At 43.9% G+C, this 22,633-nt stretch overlaps 1 protein-coding gene across 2 annotated transcripts in view; it reads right to left on the bottom strand.

Annotated features, from left to right (window-relative positions):
- Positions 1-22,633, bottom strand: part of ARHGAP44 (Rho GTPase activating protein 44) — a 120,717-nt gene that overhangs the window by 32,642 nt on the left and 65,442 nt on the right. The window contains exons 2-6 of one of the 2 annotated variants that reach the window (XM_055576475.1): positions 17,215-17,254; positions 16,736-16,840; positions 9,876-9,952; positions 6,385-6,496; positions 4,835-4,911 (exon numbers count right to left, since the gene is read on the bottom strand). In XM_055576475.1, the coding sequence (XP_055432450.1) occupies positions 4,835-4,911; positions 6,385-6,496; positions 9,876-9,952; positions 16,736-16,840; positions 17,215-17,254 (411 nt within the window). Of the gene's footprint in view, positions 1-4,834; positions 4,912-6,384; positions 6,497-9,875; positions 9,953-16,735; positions 16,841-17,214; positions 17,255-22,633 lie in introns of those variants that run through there. The other variant, XM_055576476.1, reaches the window with a different exon arrangement.

The raw sequence follows: 22,633 nt of genomic DNA on the forward strand, positions 1-22,633 counted from the left end.
TGGCATGCTGCAGTCCATGGGGTCGCAAAGAGTCAGACACAACTGAGCAACTAAACTGATGGAATTTTAAAGAAAGATGCAAGTGAACTTACGTACAAGACAGAAACAGACTTCAACAGATACCAAAAACAAACTTACGGTTACCAAAGGGGAAACGTGGGGCGGGTTATAAATCAGGAGCTTCGGATGAACAGACACACACTACTATATATAAGATAGATGACCAACAAGGACCTGCAGGGAACTCCACTCACTATTCTGTGATAACCTATATGAGAAAAGAATCTGGAACAGAATGAATATATGTCTATGCATAACCAAATCACTCTGCTGTACACCTGAAACTAACACAACACTGTGAACATCTATACTCCAATAAACTTGAAATATTTTTAAAAAATCATAAATTTCAAGGAACGATGATATTCTCAGCCAAAGGCTCTATAAATAAACTCGACAAGTGTACTGCTCTGTTAAGGGGAGAAATAAGGATTCTTGTCCAAGAAGAGTTTGAGCTTTGAAGCTGGAAGAGGAGAAAGTTCATTTCTTCCCACTAAGAGAGCTGAGGTGACCCAGCATTCTCTGGGAAAGATGCTATCACTATGATTTAAAGAAAGCTGAGCGCCTAAGAATTGATGCTTTTGAATTGTGGTGTTGGAGAAGACTCTTGAGAGTCCCTTGGACTGCAAGGAGATCCAATCTGTCAATCCTAAAGGAAATCAGTCCTGAATATTCATTGGAAGGACTGATGCTGAAGCTGAAACTGCAATATTTTGGCCACATGATGCGAAGAACTGACTCATTGGAAAAGACCCTGATACTGGGAAAGATCAAAGGCAGGAGGAGAAAGGGACAACAGAGGATGAGATGGTTGGATGGCATCACTGATGCCATGGACAAAGTTTGAATAAACTCTGGTAGTTGGTGATGGACAGGGAAGCCTGGTGTGCTGCAGTCCATGGGGTCACAAAGAGTCAGACACAACTGAGAGACTGAACTGAACTGACGATTTGGGGATGATGAAGATAGAATGCAAGGTTTAAGGAGGGACTTCTCTGGTGGTCAGTGGTTAAGAATATACCTTCCAATGCAGAGGATATGGGCTCCACCCCTGGTCGGGGAGCTAAGATCCCACATGACACAGGGCAACTTGGCCCGCACACCGCAACTAATGAGACCCACGCACTGCAACTAGAGAGATGTCAGAGTGCTGCAACGAAGAGCCAAGGCAAGGAAAGATCCTGCAGGCTGCAACTAAGACCTGATGCAGCCAAATAAATATTTAAAGAAACAAAAAAGTCTTCAGGAAAGGCTTATGGAAAGAAAAAGGCTGGAAATAAGGGTAAGACATTTCAGAGACCACAAGAAGGGTATAGAAGGCAAAGTCAAGATGACTTCAAGGTGACAGGGAGTCCAGAAGAAGTTCTGGAAAGAAAGGGGAAAGCTGTGTTAGGAGGACATGTGTTGTTTCATCTGCCCCATCTTCTCTGCTCCTCTACCACTGGCATCCTCCATTCTCTGAGGGCCCAGGAGGAGGAAGCTGTGAGGAACAGATCCTAAGGAGTACAGACTGACCAAATGCGGAAGTGGGGTGGGGCAGAGGTGGGGGCAGTGAGAACCCACCTGTTCACCAAGAGCAGCTGGTGAGTCTGCATTTCCACAGCACAGAGCCAAGTCTCACTCTCTGCTCTATCTTGGCAGAGTCCTCATGCTGACTCGGGGTGAAGGGTTAGAGTGAAAGGCAAGAAATTGGGGGAAGCTGGCTTCTGAAAGGCTGTCAAGGGTCTAAGTTCAAGGTGAAAAGCACAGAAATTTGGATGGGATGGTATATATTTCCTTCAGTTCAGTTCAGTTCAGTCGCTCAGTTGTGTCCAACTCTTTGTGACCCCATGAATCACAGCACGCCAGGCCTCCCTGTCCATCACCAACTCCCGGAGTCTACCCAAACCTATGTCCATCGAGTCGATGATGCCATCCAGCCATCTCATCCTCTGTCATCCCCTTCTCCTCCTGCCCCCAATCCTTCCCAACATCAGAGTCTTTTCCAATGAGTCAACTCTTCGCATGAGGTGGCCAAAGTACTGGAGTTTCAGCTTCAACATCAGTCCTTCCAATGAACACCCAGGACTGATCTCTTTTAGGATGAACTGATTGGATCTCCTTGCAGTCCAAGGGACTCTCAAGAGTCTTCTCCAACACCACAGTTCAAAAGCATCAATTCTTCAGCGCTCAGCTTTCTTCACTGTCCAACTCTCACATCCATACATGACTACTGGAAAAACCATAGCCTTGACTAGATGGACCTTTGTTGGCAAAGTAATGTCTCTGCTTTTCAATATGCTATCTAGGTTGGTCATAACTTTCCTTCCAAGGAGTAAGCGTCTTTTAATTTCATGGCTGCAGTCACCATCTGCAGTGATTTTGGAGCCCAGAAAAATAAAGTCAGCCACTGTTTCCCCATCTATTTCCCATGAAGTGATGGGACCAAATGCCATGATCTTAGTTTTCTGAATGTTGAGCTTTAAAGGCAACTTTTTCACTCTCCTCCTTCACTTTCATCAAGAGGCTTTTTAGTTCCTCTTCACTTTCTGCCATAAGGGTGGTGTCGTCTGCATATCTGAGGTTATTGATATTTCTCCTGGCAATCTTGATTCCAGCTTGTGCTTCTTCCAGACCAGCGTTTCTCATGATGTACTCTGCATTTAGTTAAATAAGCAGGGTGACAGTATACAGCCTTGACGTACTCCTTTTCCTATTTGGAACCAGTCTGTTGTTCCATGTCTAGTTCTAATTGTTGCTTCCTGACCTGCATACAGGTTTCTCAAGAGACAGGTCAGATGGTCTGGTATTCCCATCTCTTTCAGAATTTTCCACAGTTTATCGTGATCCACACAGTCAAAGGCTTTGGCATAGTCAATAAAGCATAAATAGATGTTTTTCTGGAACTCTCTTGCTTTTTCAATGATCCTGTGGATGTTGGAAATTTGATCTCTGGTTCCTCTGCCTTTTCTAAAACCAGCTGGAACATGAGGAAGTTCATGGTTCACATATTGCTGAAGCCTGGCTTGGAGAATTTTGAGATATTGCCTTACCAATCCTAATACCCAAGAGACCATAAGCTGGAGACATGAAAACACTCATTAAATACTGGAAGAGAAGCCCCTGATGACACTTCTTACGGTTTCAAAATCTACAAGCCACCTCTGGTGTCGCCATTAAAAACATGAGACAGAATTAGATGGACCACTTCTGTTACCCAGAAGAAATTCTCCTTTAGGAAAGCTGAATGAAGAAATGGAAGTGGACAAGGCAAGGACAAGATTTGATGCTAACATCCAGCTCTGAGCAGAAGCTGAAAATTCAGGTTTTCCTTACAGAAGCAGAGAAAAGACCTCAGAGCTAAAACCCAAGTCCTCAGAGGAGGAAATCACTCTGCAAACCCAGGCACATAGTGTCCACCATCATCCTGACAGCGCAACAAACAGCATGTCTGTAATCATCTCGTGGTGGTGTTCGGTTGCTCAGTCATGTCCGACTCTTTGTGACCCCATGGACCACAGCATGCCAGGCTTCCCTGTCCCTCGCTATCTCCTGGAGGTTGCCCAAGTTCATGTCCATTGAGGCAGTGATGCCATCCAACCATCTCATCCTCTGCTGCCCCCTTCTCCTTCTGCTTTCAATCTTTCCCAGCATCAACATCTTTTCCAATTAGCTCTTCACATCAGGTGGCCAAAGTAATGGAGCTTCAGCATCAGTCCTTCCAATCAACATCCAGAGTTGATTTCCTTTAGGAATGACTAGTTTTATCTCCTTGCAGTCCAAGGCACTCTCAAGAGTCTTCTCCAACACCACCGTTCAAAAGAATCAATTCTTTAGTGCTCAGCCTTCTTTATGGTCCAACTCTCACATCCATACATGACTACTGGAAAAACCACAGCTTTGACTAGACGGACCTTTGTCAGCAAAGTCATGTCTCTGCTTTTTAATATGCTGTCTAGTTTGTCACAGCTTTTCTTCCAAGGAACAAGTGTCTTCTAATTTCTTATGTGACTCCCCAGTGTGGAACTACAGAAGAGAAATCTATACTATTGGAAGCAGGAAAAGGTGACCAAGTCCCCAGATTCAGAAATTCTCCTCTTTCATTTCTTTTTTTGGCTGAGCCACGTGGCTTGCAGGATCTTAGTTTCCCATCTAGGGATGGAGTCTTGGCACTGAAAGCACGAAGTACGAATACTGGACAACCGTGGAATTCCCAGAAAATCTCCTCTTATTACAGACACATCACCCACCCTCCTCTGTGATCTCTGCTCCTACCACCCTCCCTTTTTCCCTTCCACCCCCACCATGCCCGCCTTCATTCTGTTTCCTGAATCCGTCACCCTTATTTCCACCCACAGGGCCTTTGCTGTTCCCAGTGTCATGGACAGCTTTGCAATGTATCTCTGCGTAGCTGCTTCCTTCTTAACAGATCAAGTGTCATCTACTCAAAAAAAAAAAAAGAAAAAGAAAAATCTTCTCTATTTCACTATTTATGCCATGACCTGCTTCTGCAGAGCCACTTCCAAACTTACACTGTGGTGTCTTCCTGAAAGGACTTACGGCTGCTGAAATGGCCTTGTGTGTGTGTGTGTGTGTGTGTTTGTGTTCTCTTGTCCAGCATCCAACTCCCAAATCAGGCCACAGCCTAAGAGCAAGGCCCCTGTACTTCAGGACCCAGCTCACAGCAGAAGAAAGAAACACTCAGTGGATGAACACACACACAAGCCACTGCCTTCCAACTAGGACCGCTGCTCTTCAAAGAAGCAGAAATGGAAGCAAAGAAAACCCACCATACCTCGTTCGTGAAGAGTCCATGTCCAGCACCAGCTTGGCTAAGTGTTTCCTCTGTTTTTGGATATTTGGGATTTCTACCTGTGGGTAGAGGAAACAAACAAACAAGGAAAACACAGTTGATTTGAAGTCCAGTGACAAATTTTTTAAAATAATTTTAAAGATTGAAGTATAGTTGAATTTCCAATGTTTCAGGTGTACAACAAAGTGACTGAATTACATACAAGTTCATCTCCATTATAGAAAAACTTGAAAAAAAAATAGATATGTATAAAACTGAATCACTTTGCTGTATAATAGGTTTGTCCCATTACAGGTTATTATGATATTGAGTACAGTTCTTTGTGCTAGACAGGAGGTCTTTGTTGGTTGTCTATTTTATACATAGCAGAGTGTGTGCGTCTATCCCAAGCTCCTAATTTATCCTCCCAGGTGAGCCTCTGTCTCCTGCATTGGCAGGCGGGGTTCTTCACCACTAGCGCCACCTGGCTGCATGACACACATTTCAGGAGCTCAGCAGCCACAGGTGGTCAGCGGTCGCCAAGCTGTGTAGACCGGAACCATCTCCAGCACCGGGGAGGTTGGTAGGACCAATTAAAGGGGATGCGAAGAGGGCCAGGGTTCACAGCAAAGAACATCCCCCGACCACTTTATCTCTTACTTAATAAAATTTCACTTGGTTGAAGCTGGCAAAGTTGCCACCTACACATTAAGGCTTCTTCTCAAAAAGACAGTTTGCTTCAGTGTCCTTTAAAGTAGACAGAGAAGGGCCCTGTCTAAACAGAGACAGCGAGGGGGTTGCACAGAGTCTCTTGGACATGAGCCCCCATGTCCAAGGACAGGGGCTTATGAATAGGGGCTGCTGCTCATTTTTTAACTTTTTTAAATTGAAGTACAGTTGATTTACAATGTTGTGTTAATTACTGCTAAACAGCAAAGTGATTCACTTACATACACACACACACACACATATATATATATATATACACACTTTTTAAAATATTTTTGTCCATTACGGTTTATTACAGGAGTCTGGATTTAGTTCTCTGTACCATAGAGAAGGACCTTGTTGTTTATCCATCCTATATAGACTAGCTTGTGTGCTAATCCCAAACTCCCAATCAATCCCTTCCTTATCCCCTCCCCCTTGGCAACCATGTCTGCTCTCTATGTCTGGGAGTCTGTTTCTCTTTCACAGATAGGTTCATTTGTGTCCTATTTGAGATTCCACTGTCATTTCACTGAAGACTGGAGATGGGCACAGGGCAGGGAGGAGGATGGGGCGGAGACCCTGCAGAGGATGAAGTGATGCCACCAGCCTTGTGGTTCCACCCTCAAGGATGGCATGGGTAGGAGAACGGGGCAGCATTCAGCGCAAAGGGCTCCCATGCTGGGGAAGCCCCTGCAGTTGGGTAGTAACAATCCCCGGTGCGACACTGTGTCACAGAGTGGGTGAGAGGCAGAAACAACCCTGAGGCTGGAGCCAAAGGACCGCAGGGACCACCACTCTGCCCACCCCAATCACATGGGTCCAGCCTCGCTCCCACTTCTGACCTCGGCCAGCAAGAACAGTGGCTCGATCACATCCCTCTCAACCTGCAGTTCGAAATGAATCAGCTCCTGAGCCAGCTTGTCCTCTGTCTCGCCGCAGAGTTTCAGCATCTTCCTGCAACAGAAGGGGAGGAAAACCGTCCTGAGTACTCTGCAGAGAAAGATGTGCTACTGCTAAGTCACGTCAGTCGTGTCCGACTCTGTGCGACCCCATAGACAGCAGCCCACCGGGCTCCCCCGTCCCTGGGATTCTCCAGGCAAGAACACTGGAGTGGGTTGCCATTTCCTTTTCCAGTGCATGAAAGTGCAAAGTGCAAGTGAAGTCACACAGTCGCATCCGACCCTTCGCGACCCCAGGGACTGCAGCCCTCCAGGCTCCCCCGTCCCTGAGATTCTCCAGGCGAGAGCACTGCAGTGGGTGCCAGCGCCTTCTCCGAGAAAGATGTGACCCATGTCCCAATGCTGCTGCCACCTGCCAGCCAGGTAAACCCTCTTGAGAAAAACTTGCTCCATGCAGTTTCGTTTCTGAAACTGTCCACTTTCTAAAGGATGCTGAGTAACTACTATGCGTCTTGGCTAAAAGGGGGTCTGTGGGGAATTAAGAGAAATATAGAGGGGCTTCCCTGGGGCAGTCCAGTGGTTGAGACTTCACCTTCCAGTGCAGGGGGCTGGGGTTCGATCCCTGGTTGGGGAACTAAGATCCTGTATGCTGCAACGAAAGATCCTGTGTGCTGCAACCAAGACCTGGTGAGGCCAAATAAATATTTAAAAGAAAAAAAAGAAGAAGCTCTCTCCTCTTTCCTTGTTTGCCTAAAGTGAAAGTGAAAGTCACTCAGTCAAGTCCAACTCTTTGTGACCCCAAGGACTAGACAGTCCATGGAATTCTCCAGGCCAGAATACTAGAGTTAGGTAGCCTTTCCCTTCTCCAGAGGATCTTCCCAACCCAGGGATCGAACCCAGGTCTCCCCCATTGCAGGCGGATTCTTTACCAGCTGAGCCACAAGGGAAGTCCAAGAATAGTAGAGTGGGTAGCCTATCCCTTCTCCAGTGGATCTTCCCGACCCAGGAATCAAACCGGGGTCTCCTGCACTGCAGGCAGATTCTTTACCAACTAAGCTATGAGGGAAGTCCTAAAAGCAGGAAATGAATCTGTAAAGGGGTCCCCCTCCCATCTCTACCACATGCTAATCACCAGAGACAATTCCAGACCCTTATCAGCCCAGAGACGGCCCCAGTGGACTCCACATTATGAATTTTACTAGCTCTTATCTTCTACTATATATATATTTCCTCATATATTTACCTTCCCACAATCTGCTGTCCTAGAGACTAACATTTCTTTTTCTTTGTCTTGTCCCATCTCTAAAAATCACTGCTCTTTTGTTAAAAATGCTACATAGGCCCAAGTTCAAGTCACCCCTTTGAGTTACTCATCATTGAGTTCTCCCACGTGTATGACAATCAAACATGTATGCTTTTTCTCTTATTCATCTGTCCTCTGTCAATTTTATTTGTAGGGCCCGTGAAAGAGCCTAAGATGAGAAGAGGGAAAAAGAATTTCTTCATCCTCTCCAGCACATTCACTTTGCTGTTTGTTGTTCAGTCACTAAGTCATGTCTGACTCTTTGCAACCCCACGGACTGCAGCACTCCAGGCTTCCCTGTCCTTCGCTACCTCCAGCAATTTGTTCAAACCCATGTCCATCGAGTCGGTGATGCCATCCAGTCATCTTATCCTCTGTCACCCCCTTCTCCTCCTGCCCTCATTCTTTCCCAGCATACTTTTTTTTTTTTTAATGCTTTCTTGCTATTTGCATTTCATTCTTTTCTTCTGGACATAATCTACCACACACAACCTTAACTAGGTTTTCAGTGAGAACATGCAAATAGTAATTCCTCTATATCTGTGCCTGAAGATATCCTATTTTCCTTTTATTCCTTAAGATTTTTTAAAAAAATATTTGCTTCTTTGGCTGTCAGGTCTTAGTTGTGGCGCACGCTGGCTCAGTAGCTGCAACACGTGGGCTTTGCTCACCCAAGCCACGTGGGATCTCAGATCCCCAGCCAGGGGTGGGACTCACTGTTCCCTGCATTACGAGGAGGATTCTTAACCACTGGGCCAGCAGGGAAGTCCCGTCCCCTTCTTCTTAAAGGACAGTTTAGTACATCATTGAATCTAGATTTCTCACATTTTTCACTCACTACTTGAAGATATTCCTCCCTTATTTCCTGGCATTTATTTTGGCTCATAGTCAGTTATCAGTCTAAGTGCCCTTGTATACACACTTGGTGACTGAACAACAACAAGCTTTCTCTGCTCGACTTTAAATCTCTCTTTTGTGTCAATGGTGTGTAGTCGTTTTACAATGGCGTGTCCAGTGATGGATTTCTTTTTGTGGATCTCTGTCAGGACTTCTTGTGCTCCTTAAATGTGAAGACTCATGCTTTTCTTCAAATATAGAAAAGGAAAATTCAACCAGAAACTCACCCTTCTATTTTCTTCTTCAGGAGCAGCTACTACACATTAATGCTCTATATTTATAACCCGCCACTTGAGTTTCTCCACTTAATGTTGCCTGTATCCTTAGTGCTTCTACTGGTCAGCCAAGACTTTCATTCAGGATCTTCTGGAAGCTCTTACAGGAAAACCCAAAGGAACTGTACTTTATTCTGGTCATTCTTCTGGCCACTCCAGATATGTTTTCAAGGTCACCAGTTTCCATATCTGTGTGCAACTTCTGGTTTCTCTCAAGTTTTTAAAGTATAATAAATATAATTTGAATTTTTAAAAGTTCTATTTGGTTTTCTTTGATTCTGCCTCTTCTTTTTTCCCCTTGTATTGATTTTTTTCTTTCAAGAATTTTTTTGTGTTTATTAAATTTTTAAATTTCACTTTAAATGTAATTACTGTCCATTTCCTTTCATGCCATCCTAGTATTTTTAGCCCTTAGGGTCCGATTCTCCCATCAGCTGTGCCTGCTGACCCTCTCTCATGATGCTTCTATTTTTAATTTGTTTTTATTGTGAGCTCAAAATCAGCATGGGTTGTTCTTCTGGGAATCCTATAAGTTCTGACATCTGACACGGAGAGATTTCATATTTGCTTCTGCTGGGACCCGAGGGATTTTGAGTGCCCTTCAACCATTTTTTTTTTTTTTTTTGACCACACCTCATGGCATGTGGGCTCTTGGTTCTCCAACGGGGGATCAAACCTACACCCCCTGCAGTGGAAGCACGGAGTCCTAACCACTGGACCGCCAGGGAAGTCCCTACAGTTTTACATTAGTTTCTCCCCTTGGGAGCTGCCTCCTGCCCAGACACTATGACTCCAGGGCCTGGGGGCTCCATTTCTCACTGGCCACCGCTCCTTCTTCCCCATCCAGCCCCCAGCCAGGCTTCAGGGTCCTCAGCGCCTTGCTGAGATGTGCTTGTCCCCTCTTTAAGGACGGGGACTTTCCCAGATTTGGCACGAACCCATGCGTGATATCTCCTTACCCAAGAAGTGTGTCATCTCCCAGGATAGCTGACCCTTCCATCAGACACTGAGCCAGTGTTGTCAAAGGCAATTTTTTCTGAAAAGGAAAAAAGAATGTGGTAATGAAAATGACTTCAACAGTCACCCACTTATATGAAAATAGTGAGAAGTCAAATACTTGCCTAGATACTCTGTTAGCTAAGAAACAAATTGACTTTAAAATATGTATAAAACCTAAAAATTCAGAGGATACAAAGGTGGGTTAGACTCAGAGATATCAAAATTCAGAAAATTAAAACAAAATTTGCTAATTTGGAAAATAAGGCTGAGGTTTACATGCTGCATTTTAAAATCTAGTAGGATAGCAACAGGGAAAAAAAGAGATTTCAAAATTATGCTAAAGACTTGAATCATGATTTAATTAGAAATCAAACTCTTATCTTAAGAAGTACATTAGCCCTAATTTATAAATAAGGCAGCTTATGGTCAAGAAAGAGAGAAAATGTTCACCTAGAATTATAATACAAACAAAGTAATCATCAATATAAGGCAGACTCCAAAGAAGATATAAAATGGCCAATAAGCACGTGAAAAGATGCTGAACATCATTAGTCATTAAGGAAACCAAATGAAATCTGCAATGAGATACCACCTAACCTCCACTAGGATGGCTATCATAATATTAATAATATATATTTGTGGGTACATAAAATAAATATTGGTGAGCATGTGGAGAAATTGGAACCTTCATGCTTTGCCAGAAGAGATGTAAAACGGTCCAGCACTGGGGAAAAGTTTGGCAGTATTTCAATAAGTTAAACAAAATTACCATATGGCCCGGCAATTCCACTCTTGGGTATGTACCCAAAATACTCTGAAACAGATGGCTGAATAAAAACATGCATGATGTGAAGAGCGGCCCAATGCACAATAGCCAAAAGGTAGAAACAGCATCAGTGTCCATCAACGGGTGAGTAAAGAAACACAACGCAGTCCATCCACGCAAAGGAGCTACTACACAGCCGTAAAAAGAGAACGAGGTCCTGACACAGGCTACAAGGTGGACGAACCCTGAAGGCGTCACCAGGGAAAATGGGCACGTGATGTATGATCTACGTATATAAGATCTCCAGAATAAACAAATCCATGGGTACGGGAGCTAGATTTGTGGTTAAGAGATGAGGGGGAAACTCCAATACTTTGGCTACTTGATGTGAAGAACTGACTCATTTGAAGAACTGACTCTCCTGATACTGGGAGAGATTGAAGGCAGGAGAAGAAGGGGACAATGGAGGATGAGATGGTTGGATGGCGTCACCGACTCAATGGACATGAGTTTGAGTAAACTCTGGGAGTCGGTGATGGACAGGGAGGCCTGGCGTTGCTGCAGTCCATGGAGCTGCAAAGAGTCGGACACAACTGAGCCACTGAACTGAACTTCGGGGGAGGGGGATTAATTGATGAGTATGGGGTTTCCTTTTGGGGGGACGGAAATGCTCTGGAAGTAGATTATGGTGGTAGCTGCAGAATACTGTCCCTGCACTAAATGTCACTGAATTGTACTTCTTAAAATAGTTAAAATGGCAAGTTTTATGTTATGTGGGAAGTGAGGGAGAGAGAGAAGGAGGGAGGCAGAAAGGCAGAACAATCTATGATCACAGAATGATACATCTTCCCTCCTTACTAAGTGTGGACAAGCCCTGTTCTTCCTGAGCCTACACCATCCAGCACATGCTGAGAACAAAAAAGTGAGAACAACAGGATCTCCTTAGGTCTTCCGGTCTACACCACCACACAGACCCCCTCCCACCCCACAGCCTTTGCCTCAGGACCCAGAGGCCCTCAGCTGTCACTCACTTCCGGGTGCCGCAGCTGTGATGACTGAGACCAGACGCTGCTTTCAGGGAGCTTACACCCCAGGGAAGGGAGACAAATACTAAACATAGACACTATGAAGGAGACTGTTTCAAGAGCTGGAAGTGCCGTGCGGGCAACAGAAAGCAGGACAACAGGTAGCGTGGGCAGCTGTGGTGAGGGAGCAGTGATGAGAAAAGACCCTCCCCCCAGAGAGGGTACCTTTAGGAAGCACCCTGAAGGGAGACAAAGTCAGCCAAGCCTCCGGATGGCCTGGGACAGAACATTCCAGGCAGAGGAATGGCAGGTGCAAAGGTCTGGAGGTAGGATACCGGGCCAGCTCAGCATCCATCCCCAGGAGACCAGCATGACTGGAGCTCAGTGAGTGAAGGGGGAGCAGTCAGGGAGGAGGTGGAGGCTAGACTGCGCAGGTCCTCATTAGCCGGAGGTAGGAGTTGGATTCTAGGGGATCTGGGGACCACTGGGGGCTTGTTTAAGAACAAAATGATCTGTTTAAAATAACTCAGTCCTGAAACACAAAACTGGATGATGTGAGAGAGGAACCAAGATGAAGGTGGATTTTTAGGGATCTGGTTTGAACATCCCCAGGAGAGCGGCAGGCTCCAGGTATCTCCAGGGAAAAATCGCAGGAGTCAAGTCAAGCCCAAGAATGGGATGGAGTTCCTGGGGCTCCAGAAGGAGGAGAGACCAGGACACCTGAGAGATTATTGCTCTCCAGCCCAGGAAAACCCAGGATACCCTGGGTGGGTCCAAGTCACAGTCCCCTCCCTACCCTGAGAGAGGACATCTAACTTCCGTGAATGGGGTGCCTACCTACCCAGGTACCACTTCCCGGTTAGATGCCTTTCACTCGAGGAATAATCCTGCTACCCCACCATTTCACATAAAATGAGACATTCTTCTGGGTAACAATGAGACCAGGCAACCAAGAAATCATACATCCAAACTTAACCACCACTTTCTAGCTGTCCTACAAAGCTATTAGGTCCAGGTTTCCAAAGATTTAATGAAAGGCACAGGAACAGTATCTTCGGAGAGAATCTGCTCCCACGCTCACCGTTCAAAAGGAGTTACTTCAGGCACGTTGTAGAGAATGGTCTAAAATGGTTAAAAAAAGAAAGAAAAGCAGACCATCCTTAACCCTCAGCCGCTTGGTTCCTGTCCCCAGAATCATGGCAGTGATCAGTTTCCTGTGTCTCCTTCCATAAGTATTCTAAGCAGATCCAATTATGTATGTGAGTGTGTGTCCGTGTTTAATGGACACATTTTCCCCCTCACGCTGTCAGCACACGATATATCCAACCCTACACTTCGTTTTCCTTTTCACATAGAGATATCGTTCATGTCATTTCCTATCAAGACGTAGAGAGAACTGCCTCATGCTGTTTTTTTTTTTTAATGGCTACACAGATCATTGAATGATGATGACAACATTTAAACAAGTCCTGTACTGACGGTGTAATGGTCACAAGACAGGGTCTGTGCCTGTGGACCGAGTGATGCTCCTAAGAAAGGATTTGCTGTGGAGGAGACACTGAGGGCCTTGTGGGCACGTGGATTTCAAGGGCATTGGTGTTGAAGGGGTAAAACCTCAATTAGTGAGTTTTTGCTTGTGTAGATGCTGTAAGAGTCCAGAAACTAAGAGAAGAAAAGAATCAAGAAATTAAAAGGAAGCTACCAAAGGAAAAAAAGAAAGGAAGAAATGGGTTATATCTTCATGTCAAAAATCAGACAGTAATAATCTACAATCAAAGGCAGGTGAATAGAAGAAGTGAATGGACTACAACTCACGACAGACTCCAAATTATTTCTTTATTCCTAAAGAAATTTTCTAAGATAAAAGGAAAAGCTGAGGGCTTGGTAGACACAGGGCACTGTGCTGATTAATTTATCCCAATGCCTACCTGCTCCTGAGATATTACTTGCTCTCTTCCCCACCCTCTGCTCACCCCCACCTCACTTAGAAGCATATGGAGACTTTGAAGGATCCAACTGCCCACATGTCTAGAAAAGCCACCATTCTCTGGCTGACAAAGATCCAGGCTGAAAGAACCACTAGCATTCCAGGGACTACTGTGTTAGTTGCTCAGCTGTGTCCAACTCTTTGTGACTCCATGGACTGTAGCCCACCAGGCTCCTCTGTCCATGGAATTCTCCAGGCAAGAATACTGGAGTGGGCTGTCAATCCTTTCTCCAGGGGATCTTCCCGACCTAGGGATCGAACCTGCCTCTCTTCTGTCTCCCGCATTGTAGCTGGAATCTTTACCGTCTGAGCCACCAGGGACCATTAGTGCCCAGGTAAAGAGATCTGAGCAAGCTTCACCCTGACCAATGGCTTTCCAGGTCAAAGGGAAGCTATTAGAATACACCTCCTCCTGATTCTGGAGTGCCGAGAGATGCTTAAGAGTTAAAGACGGGGACACAGAATGTTCCAGGGTTTGCAAGCAGTCGATCTGACTTGTCTGAGATGACTGTTCTTTCCAAAATTATCTTGGGCAGAAGTAGCACAGTTTGTAGGATGACTCAGAGACAAAAAGTCTCATTTCTAATATCCACTCTGCTTCCCAAACATACACACGCGCTCACACACAGCCCCATCTCTGAGAACCGCTGTCTACTACCCTCTAATCCAGGCACGCTTGTTCCCTGGGGCTCAGCAGTTCTCAGGTGATTCTGGACCAACGACGGGGCCACAATAACAGCAGCTTCTGTTTCTTTACTATGTACTTAGGTCAAGCACTGTGCTAAGCATTTACATGAATGATCTCACGGAATTCTCAAACAACCCTACTAAGTAGGGATTCACTGTTACTACTATTTTCCAAGTGAAGAAACCAAGGCTTATAGAGGTAACTGACTTGTTCTCTGTCAGGCAAAATCTGGAAACAGCAGAGCTGGGCTTCAAGCTCAGAGAGTCATATCCCAGCCCTTAAACTCAGAACCATCAACCTAAATTGCTTCTGTAAAGAACAGCAAAGATTTGGGACTTCCCTGGTGGTCCAGTAGTTAAGAATCCGCCTTCCAATGAAGGGCATGTAGGTTTGATCCTTGATCAGAGAACTAAGATCCCACATGCCTTGGAGCCAAAAAACCAAAACATAAAACAGAAGCAATACTGTAACAAATTAAATAAAGATTTTAGAAGAAAAGAATAGGAAAGATTCAAATTGGCGCGATGCGTTGGGCAACTCCTGTGCCTAAAATACTCATGGGCTATCCAGTCGTCACACATCTATTTTTAGCGCTGCCTTCACATGGCAGGCCCATTAGAGGCATTAAGGATGCAGCCGTGATGGGAAGATAAGATCCCTGCTCCCATGGAGCTCACATACCAGGACTGGGAATGGACACGGGAGAAGATGAAGGAGCACAGCGATTTTAGAGAACAACATGTGCTAGGAAGAACATGGAATTGGGGGGTGTGACTGGGGGAGGGAGCAAACACATCAGATGGTGAGAGAAGCTGCACGAAGAAGGTGGCATCTGAGCTGAGAATCAAACAGTAAGATGTGGCTGGTCTGGCTAGTCGCAGTAGCCAGGACTTGGAAGCAGTCTAAAAGCCCATCAACAGATGATGGATCAGGACGTGGTTCATATATACAAAGGAATACCAATCAGCCATAAAAGAGGAAAATAACAACATTTGCAGCACCATGGATGGACCTAGAGTTTATCACTTAAGTGAAGTCAGACAGGGGAAGACAAATACCATACGCTATCACGTAAATGTGGAATCTAAAAGAGGACACAATCGAACCCACTTAGGAAACAAAAGCAGATTTGTGGACCCAGAGAACAGACCAGTGGTTGACAAGTGGGACGACTGTCAGGCTCCCCTTGCCGAAATCCCCAAAACACATCGAATTACTTCCACAGACACTGCAAAGCAGTCAACATTTTCTTTCCACCACACATCAGTAGTTCCTGCTGGGAAAGTTAAGAAAGAAGAAACCAGGGTTGGGAGGAGAAAATGGAATGATCGATGGAGTGAGCAAAGTGATCTGGTCTTGCAGTGTGAGCTCGGAGGACGCGTCAGGATAGCCAAGAGAGGCGAGGCCAACAGAGTTGGGGGGCTCAGGGCAACCACCAGGAAGTGATGTCAACAAGAACTCCTGGTCAGAGAAAATCAGACAGACATCAGACACATTGATCATCAACTCAAGGGGGAAAGAAACCCCCTAGACTGCCCCTCCCCTGGAACAAAGCCAAGTGAACACTTGAGAACATCTTTTCAGGGGGCTTTCCAGGTGGCTCAGTGGTAAAGAATCTGTCTGCCGATGCAGGAGACGCAGGAGACGCAGGTTAGATTCCTGGGTTGGGAAGATCCCCTGGAGTAGGAAATGGCAACCCAGTATTCTTGCCTGGGAAACCCCATGTACAGAGGAGCCTGGTGGGTGACAGTCCATGAGGTCTCAAGGAGTGACTGAGCACAGCAGACAAACAAAAAATAAACTAATATTAGTAAGATTTTTTTTTTTTAAAGGAAGAATATCTGTTCATCTCTGCTGAATTTGAGGGAGGTGGGGGTCAAGAGGGAAGTAAGCCTTCAGGATCATCCCCGCCAAGGACTGTCCAGTGGAGCTGCACGATGCCATGCCTTCAGCACGAGTGCAGGTCCTAGACAGAGCCCTGGAGCCCTGTTATGCATCATGTTATGTTTACTGCATCACTGCAGCAAAAACGCTCTTCATTAGAGCCTTTATAAGTCCCTGGTAACCCCCAAAACCACAGTGTAATTTTTTTTCCCGTGTGATCTTAAGATACTATGGAGGCAAATGGAATCCGTAGATGAGCAGCTGGGGTAAGGGAAAGGTGGCAGCCTCCTTAGCAGTGGGATCTAAGCCCGTCCTGCTCTTCTCGGGGGCTGCCCCAGTCTGGGAAGACAAGGATGGGGACCACATCTTAGTGAGGGTGGAGGTGCTTCAGGCAGGGCTATGAGTCTCAAACACTGGCCGGGCGGTCAGCAGGCAAATTCCACCTCCCCCGGGGCCGAGAGGGCACTTACGGAGCGCTTGTCAGCCTCGGCCCCTTGCTGGCCCTGCAGACATGCCGTGAGCTTCTTGTGTGTGCTGTGGGAGACCTGCTTCACCAGCTCCAGCCGCTTCTCTACCTGCAGACAGAGCAGGGGGTGGGGCCCCCGGGTGAGGTGAGGTCAGAAGTGGGGTCATGGGTCTGGATAATCCAGGGACAAGACTGACCCCTGTTTCTGCAGAGACAACATCCGATGCGGGAGAGAAAAGGAGGGGATCACAGACTCGGGGACACTTTGCTAACCGTGTGGTGAAATGCCTTCCCATGTCTCCTGAAAAGTCCCACTGAGGCTGCTGTGCACCATGTAGGGTGCTATTGTAAAGAGAAAAAGCTGCATCTCTAAATGGACTGGGGGAGGAGCAGTGGAGAGTCTGAACAACATCAGGAAGGGCTCGGCTGTAAAAGGGAAGATGTCTTTGACATCTATGAGTTATGGGCCAGTGACAACCTTACCTGAAGAAGGTCTTCACTCAGAACTTCAGTCTTCTCGGCCCTAAAGGGAAAATGGAGACACATATCAATTAAAAAACCAAAAGCAGGAATATGGTCTCATAATTACTCCCCACCCTCTCCACTTATCGAGTGATTCAGCTATACATCTATGCACATTCTTTCATATTCTTCTCCATTTGTGGTTTATTACAGGATATTAAACACAGTTTCCCGTGCTACACAGCAGGACCTTGTTGTCTCTCCATCCTGGATATACTAGCTTGCATCAACAGCAATGATTTCTAACAAGAGAAAATGTAGGCAGTACTGAGATTGACAAGGAACATCAAGTAACCAGCATTTCCAGCAAAAACATAGGCTCTGAGGGGTCTCCCGATACTGTGTGGAAACCTAGATGAAGCACAACAAACACACCTTTTTCTGCCTCCAGGTATTCTTTTTTCAATTGATAGAATTAAGTAGGTTCCCCCACCCATTCCCTTTGGTCTCCCCCAAACAAGCAAATGTGGCAGAGAATGATCAACAGCAAAGACAGAGAAAACGTTGAGTCCTGGTGACAAATGCAAATGTCACCACTGAGATCTGGCCACTAGTATGATGTACCCCCCCAGAAAGTGGGGAGCTGAAACCAGAGGTTAACACTTTCAGGGAAAGAACCTAGATGCTGGCTGGAGTGTCCCAACCTGTTAGCAATCCCTGTTTCAGCATCAGAGGAAAATGCAAATCTTCCTGGAGCAAAGCACAAAGAGGCATACTCAAAAAAATCAAAATATAAACTAACCCACAGAAAAGAAAGAAAAAGAATACAAAGCAATTTTAAAGAAAAGAACAGACATAATACAAAAATATTAAATGGCAGGCTTAAGCCTTAACATATTCATAATTGTATTAAAAATGCAAATGGCCTAATAAATATGCCAATTAAAATAACAAGTGACAAGAGTGGACTGAAAGAAATCATGTGGGCCACAAGAATCTCACTTCAAATATGATATGGGTAGGCTGAAGGTAAAAGGACAGGAAAAGATATCATGCAAGCATTGATCAAAAGAAAGCAAAAGTGGCAGTATTAATAGCAGATAAAGTAGAGTCAGAATAAATAAAATGACCAGAAGTGTAGAGGAGAATATAGTGATAAAAGCATCAATCCACAAGAAGACGCAGTATCTTGAATGTGTATGCACCAAACTACAAAGCTGCAAAATACGAGAAGGAAAGCACAAATGCAGAGATGTCAGTATTTCTTCTCTCAACAACTGACAGACCAGCTAGGAAAAAAAAAATCAGCAAGAGTATATATGAACAGAATTCCAGGGGCTTCCCTGGTAGCTCAGTCAGTCAAGAATCTGTCTTACTGCACGAGACCCAGGTTTGATCCCTGGGTCAGGAAGATCCCCTGGAGAAGGAGATGGCAAACCACCCCGGTATGGGCTTCCCTGATACCTCAGTTGATAAAGAATCTGCCTGGAATGCAGGAGACCCTGATTCGATTCCTGGGTCTGGAAGATCCCCTGGAGAAGGGATAGGCTACCCACTCCAGTATTCTTGGGCTTCCTTTGTGGCTCCTGCCTGCAATGCAGGAGACCTGGGTTGGAGAGAAGGAAAAGGCTACCCACTCCAGTATTCTGGCCTGGAGAATTCCATGGACTGTATAGTCCACAGGGTCACAAAGAGTCAGACACGACAGCGACTTTCACTTTTCTTTTACTCCAGTATACTTGCCTGCAAAATCCCATGGACAGAGGAGTCTGGCAGGCTACAGTCCATAGGTCACAAGAGTCAGACACAACTTAGAGACTAAACCATAACCGCCACAAAAGAATTTGACATTTATTGAAGAACACTCCAACCAACACCAGCAGAATATTCTTTTCCAGTACATATACCAAGATGCACAACATCTGGGTTCATAACATTACTAGCCTGAAAGAACTGAAATCATATACAGTATATTCTCCTATCACTAACAGAAGGATAAAAAGAAAATATCCAAACAGACACTAAACAGGATGCTTTTAAATAATTCCTGGAACAGAGAAAGTCTCAAAGGAAAAAAACTAACGAACTGAATAAAAATGAAAATGCAATGTATCAAAATGGCAGACACAGCCAAAGCAGTGCTGGGAGGAAATTTTATAGCACTAAAATCATACATCAGAAAAGAGAAACATTTTCAAATGAGTAACCTCTAGTGCAACAACTTATAAAAAAAGACCAAAAATAAGTCCAGAGCAAGCAGAAGGAATGAAATCATAAACGGCAGAAATAAAGAAGTCTAAAACAAAATAGTAACAGAGAAAACCAAGAAACAAAAGAGCTGGTTCTTTGAGAATACAGTTGAAAAAACCTCTAGCACAACTGAAAACAGGAAGAAAGAGAAGACAGAATAGGAGTGAAACAGGAAATGTCACTACAAAATCCTGTAGGTTTCAAAAGGTTGTCTTTGAACAATTAACCACATACATGTAAATTTGACACGTTACATGAAATGGAATAATGGACTTAAAAACAAATTACAATAAACTCAATATGAAAGAAATAATCTAAATAGCCCTGTGACTATTAAGAAATTGAACCTATACTATTAAAAATCTTGGAAAAAATTCAGATCCAGAGATTTCACAAGAGAACTTTACCAAAAATTTAAAGAAGAATTAGCACCGATTCTACATAATCTCTTCCAGAATACAGAAGAGGAAGAAACACTTCCCAATTGGTTTTATGAAGCTAGTATTCCTTTGATACCAAAACCAGACAAAAAACAGTTAAAAAAAAAAAAAAAAAGCTAACTATAAACCAGTATTCCTCACGATATAGATGCCTTGATCCAAGTTTGTACTCAACACTCATTCAATATAGTGCTAGAAGTTTTACTTAGGGCAATAAAGGAAATAAAAAAACATATAGATATGAAAGGAACATATTAAAATGTCCCTATTTGCAGATGACATGTTTGTTTATGTAGAAAATACCAAGGAATCTACCAAGAAAAAAAAAAATTCCTAGAGCCAATGAATTCAGCAAGGTTACAGGACATAAAGTAAACAAACAAAAATAAATTTTATTTCTATATACTAGCAGTGAATATATATTAGGATTAAAAATAAAATACTATTAACAACTGCTTTGAAAAATAAAATACTTAGGAATAAATTTATAAATACATAGGCACAGAAAGTACATGTTGAAAACTATAAAATACTTATGAAAGAAATAAAAATCTACATCAAGGGAGAAATACTGTGTTTGTGGACTGGAACACTCAACATAATAAAGATATCAATATTCACAAAATTAGTTATGATTAAATACAATCCAAATCAAAAGGATTGGGATTTGTTATAGATACAAACAATCTAAAATCAATACGAAACTGCAAAGGGAATAGAATATACAAAACAATTTTTAGAAAGAATAAATTTGCAGTACTCATTCAATTTTAAGACCTACTGCTGGGAGCCAGCGTGAGGAACTCCGCCTGTGGCAAAGGTCATGAGGGAGGCTCGGCATACGCAAAGGCGGGATCGAGCCTCAGGAGTCCCCCTGGAAATTCTCGAGCATCTACCCCCAAAACCAGAGTCTGCCTACTTTACTGCTTTGTGCTCTCACCTACACCTCTGACTTTATGGGGGGCTGTCCCCCACCACCTCTCTCTGAAAAAGAGTTAACTTACAGCTCCAGTTAATAAAGTTCCTGGGTGTAACAAGAGTGTTTCAACCTACAAACTCCTTTGGAAGTTCTCTAGCCTGCCCTTCAGGTTCTTCCGGCCACATGTGATTGTTCACAGCCTCCCAACCATGAGAGGCATGAGATGTTCTAAACTGTCTAAATACAGATTCCTTTGAGCAGTTAAAAGATTGATTAGAAATTGTATTGGTGAAGGGTTTTTCACTTCTTGGTCCAATGTTTGCTGCTAAGTCTCCATATCCCTTACCTACTGTGTCCCTGGCAGTGTATTGATTAATATAATTGGTGTATAGGAATGTAAGTAGTAGCTTTAATGTTTGTAACCTTGGACCCTTGAGTTAATTCTTTTCTTGTAATAGCCCACCACACCTTTGCCCTATAGGAATGCAACTTTATCTAATGCTTTCGGAGGGTGGTGCCTGACTTTAGAATAATCACCTTTAGAGAAAAATAAAGTTTCTGAAGAAAGGGTCATAAAATGTTAACAGGCCTCTTGGCCAGAAGATGATGTAAATCACCTAAACTTTTGCATATGATAAGTTTGCAGGAAGAAAGCCTGGCTTACTGCTGACTCTACCCCTTCCCCCATTATACTCTATGCACAACTTAAGGTATATAAAAACTTTGGAAAATAAAGTGAGGGCCTTGTTTACTGAAACTTGGTCTCCCCATGTCGTTCTTTCTCTCACCTTCTGGCTGAATTCCCATCTGGAGCGTGGAGGCTCGTCAAGCCTACTAATTATGCCTGGGATTCTAAGATCTGACTGGGGAGGCCTTAGTGTCTCCTCTCCTTCGGGAGAACAGGAGGACGCCTGCGGCCTATGTAGGTGACGTAAATTCCTTGCCTTGGAATTTTATTAGCTTTCCACGTAAACCAAGTTATTCAGCCTCTTTTCTCCACTGAATTTTCCTGCTGAGCTATCCTTATTCTATTACTCTTTATATCTCTAATTAATATTTAATTAAAGCTATTGTATTCAGTTCGCCGATGTCGTCCCCGCTTTGAATTCCCTGGATCCACCAGGGCTGGACCCCGGCAACCTACTATAAAACTAAGTAATCAAAAGAATCTGGAAGTGAAAGGACAGAAAAACAGATCAATGGGACAGAATAAGGAAAATGGACCTAGATAGATATAAGCAACTGACTTCTGACAAAGATATAAAGAGGAAGAAGAGTCCTTTTAACAAACTATGCTGGTACAATTTGACATTCACATCAAAAAATATGAACTTTGTCCCATATATCATATCATATATAAAAATTCATAAAGGTTCACAGACCTAATACAAAACAAGAGACTATAAAACTTCTGAAGAAAACATGAGAAAATATCCTTGACCTTGGGGTTAGGCGATGAGTTCTTGGAAATATCAAAAGCATGATCCATAAAAGTTAAAAAAAGGATACATTAGACTTCATTTAAATTAAAAGCTTCTGCTCTGTGAAAGGCACATCTAAAAAATGAAAAGGAAATCCACTGAAACAAGAAATATTTAAATATTTGTAGTTCACATAAAAGAACTGTATCCAGAATATATGCAGAGCTCTCAAATTTAACAGTAAAAAACATCCTGTTACAAAATGGGCAAAAATACCCAAACAGAAACTTTTTAAAATTTATTTTTTAGTTGAAGGATAATTGTGTTACAGAATTTTTGAACAGAAACTTTATCAAAGAAGATGAATAAATGGCAAATAAGCACAGGGAAAACTGTTCAACATCAGTATC

This window comes from Bubalus kerabau, chromosome 4, assembly GCF_029407905.1.
Source record: "Bubalus kerabau isolate K-KA32 ecotype Philippines breed swamp buffalo chromosome 4, PCC_UOA_SB_1v2, whole genome shotgun sequence".
Lineage (NCBI taxonomy): Eukaryota > Metazoa > Chordata > Mammalia > Artiodactyla > Bovidae > Bubalus > Bubalus kerabau.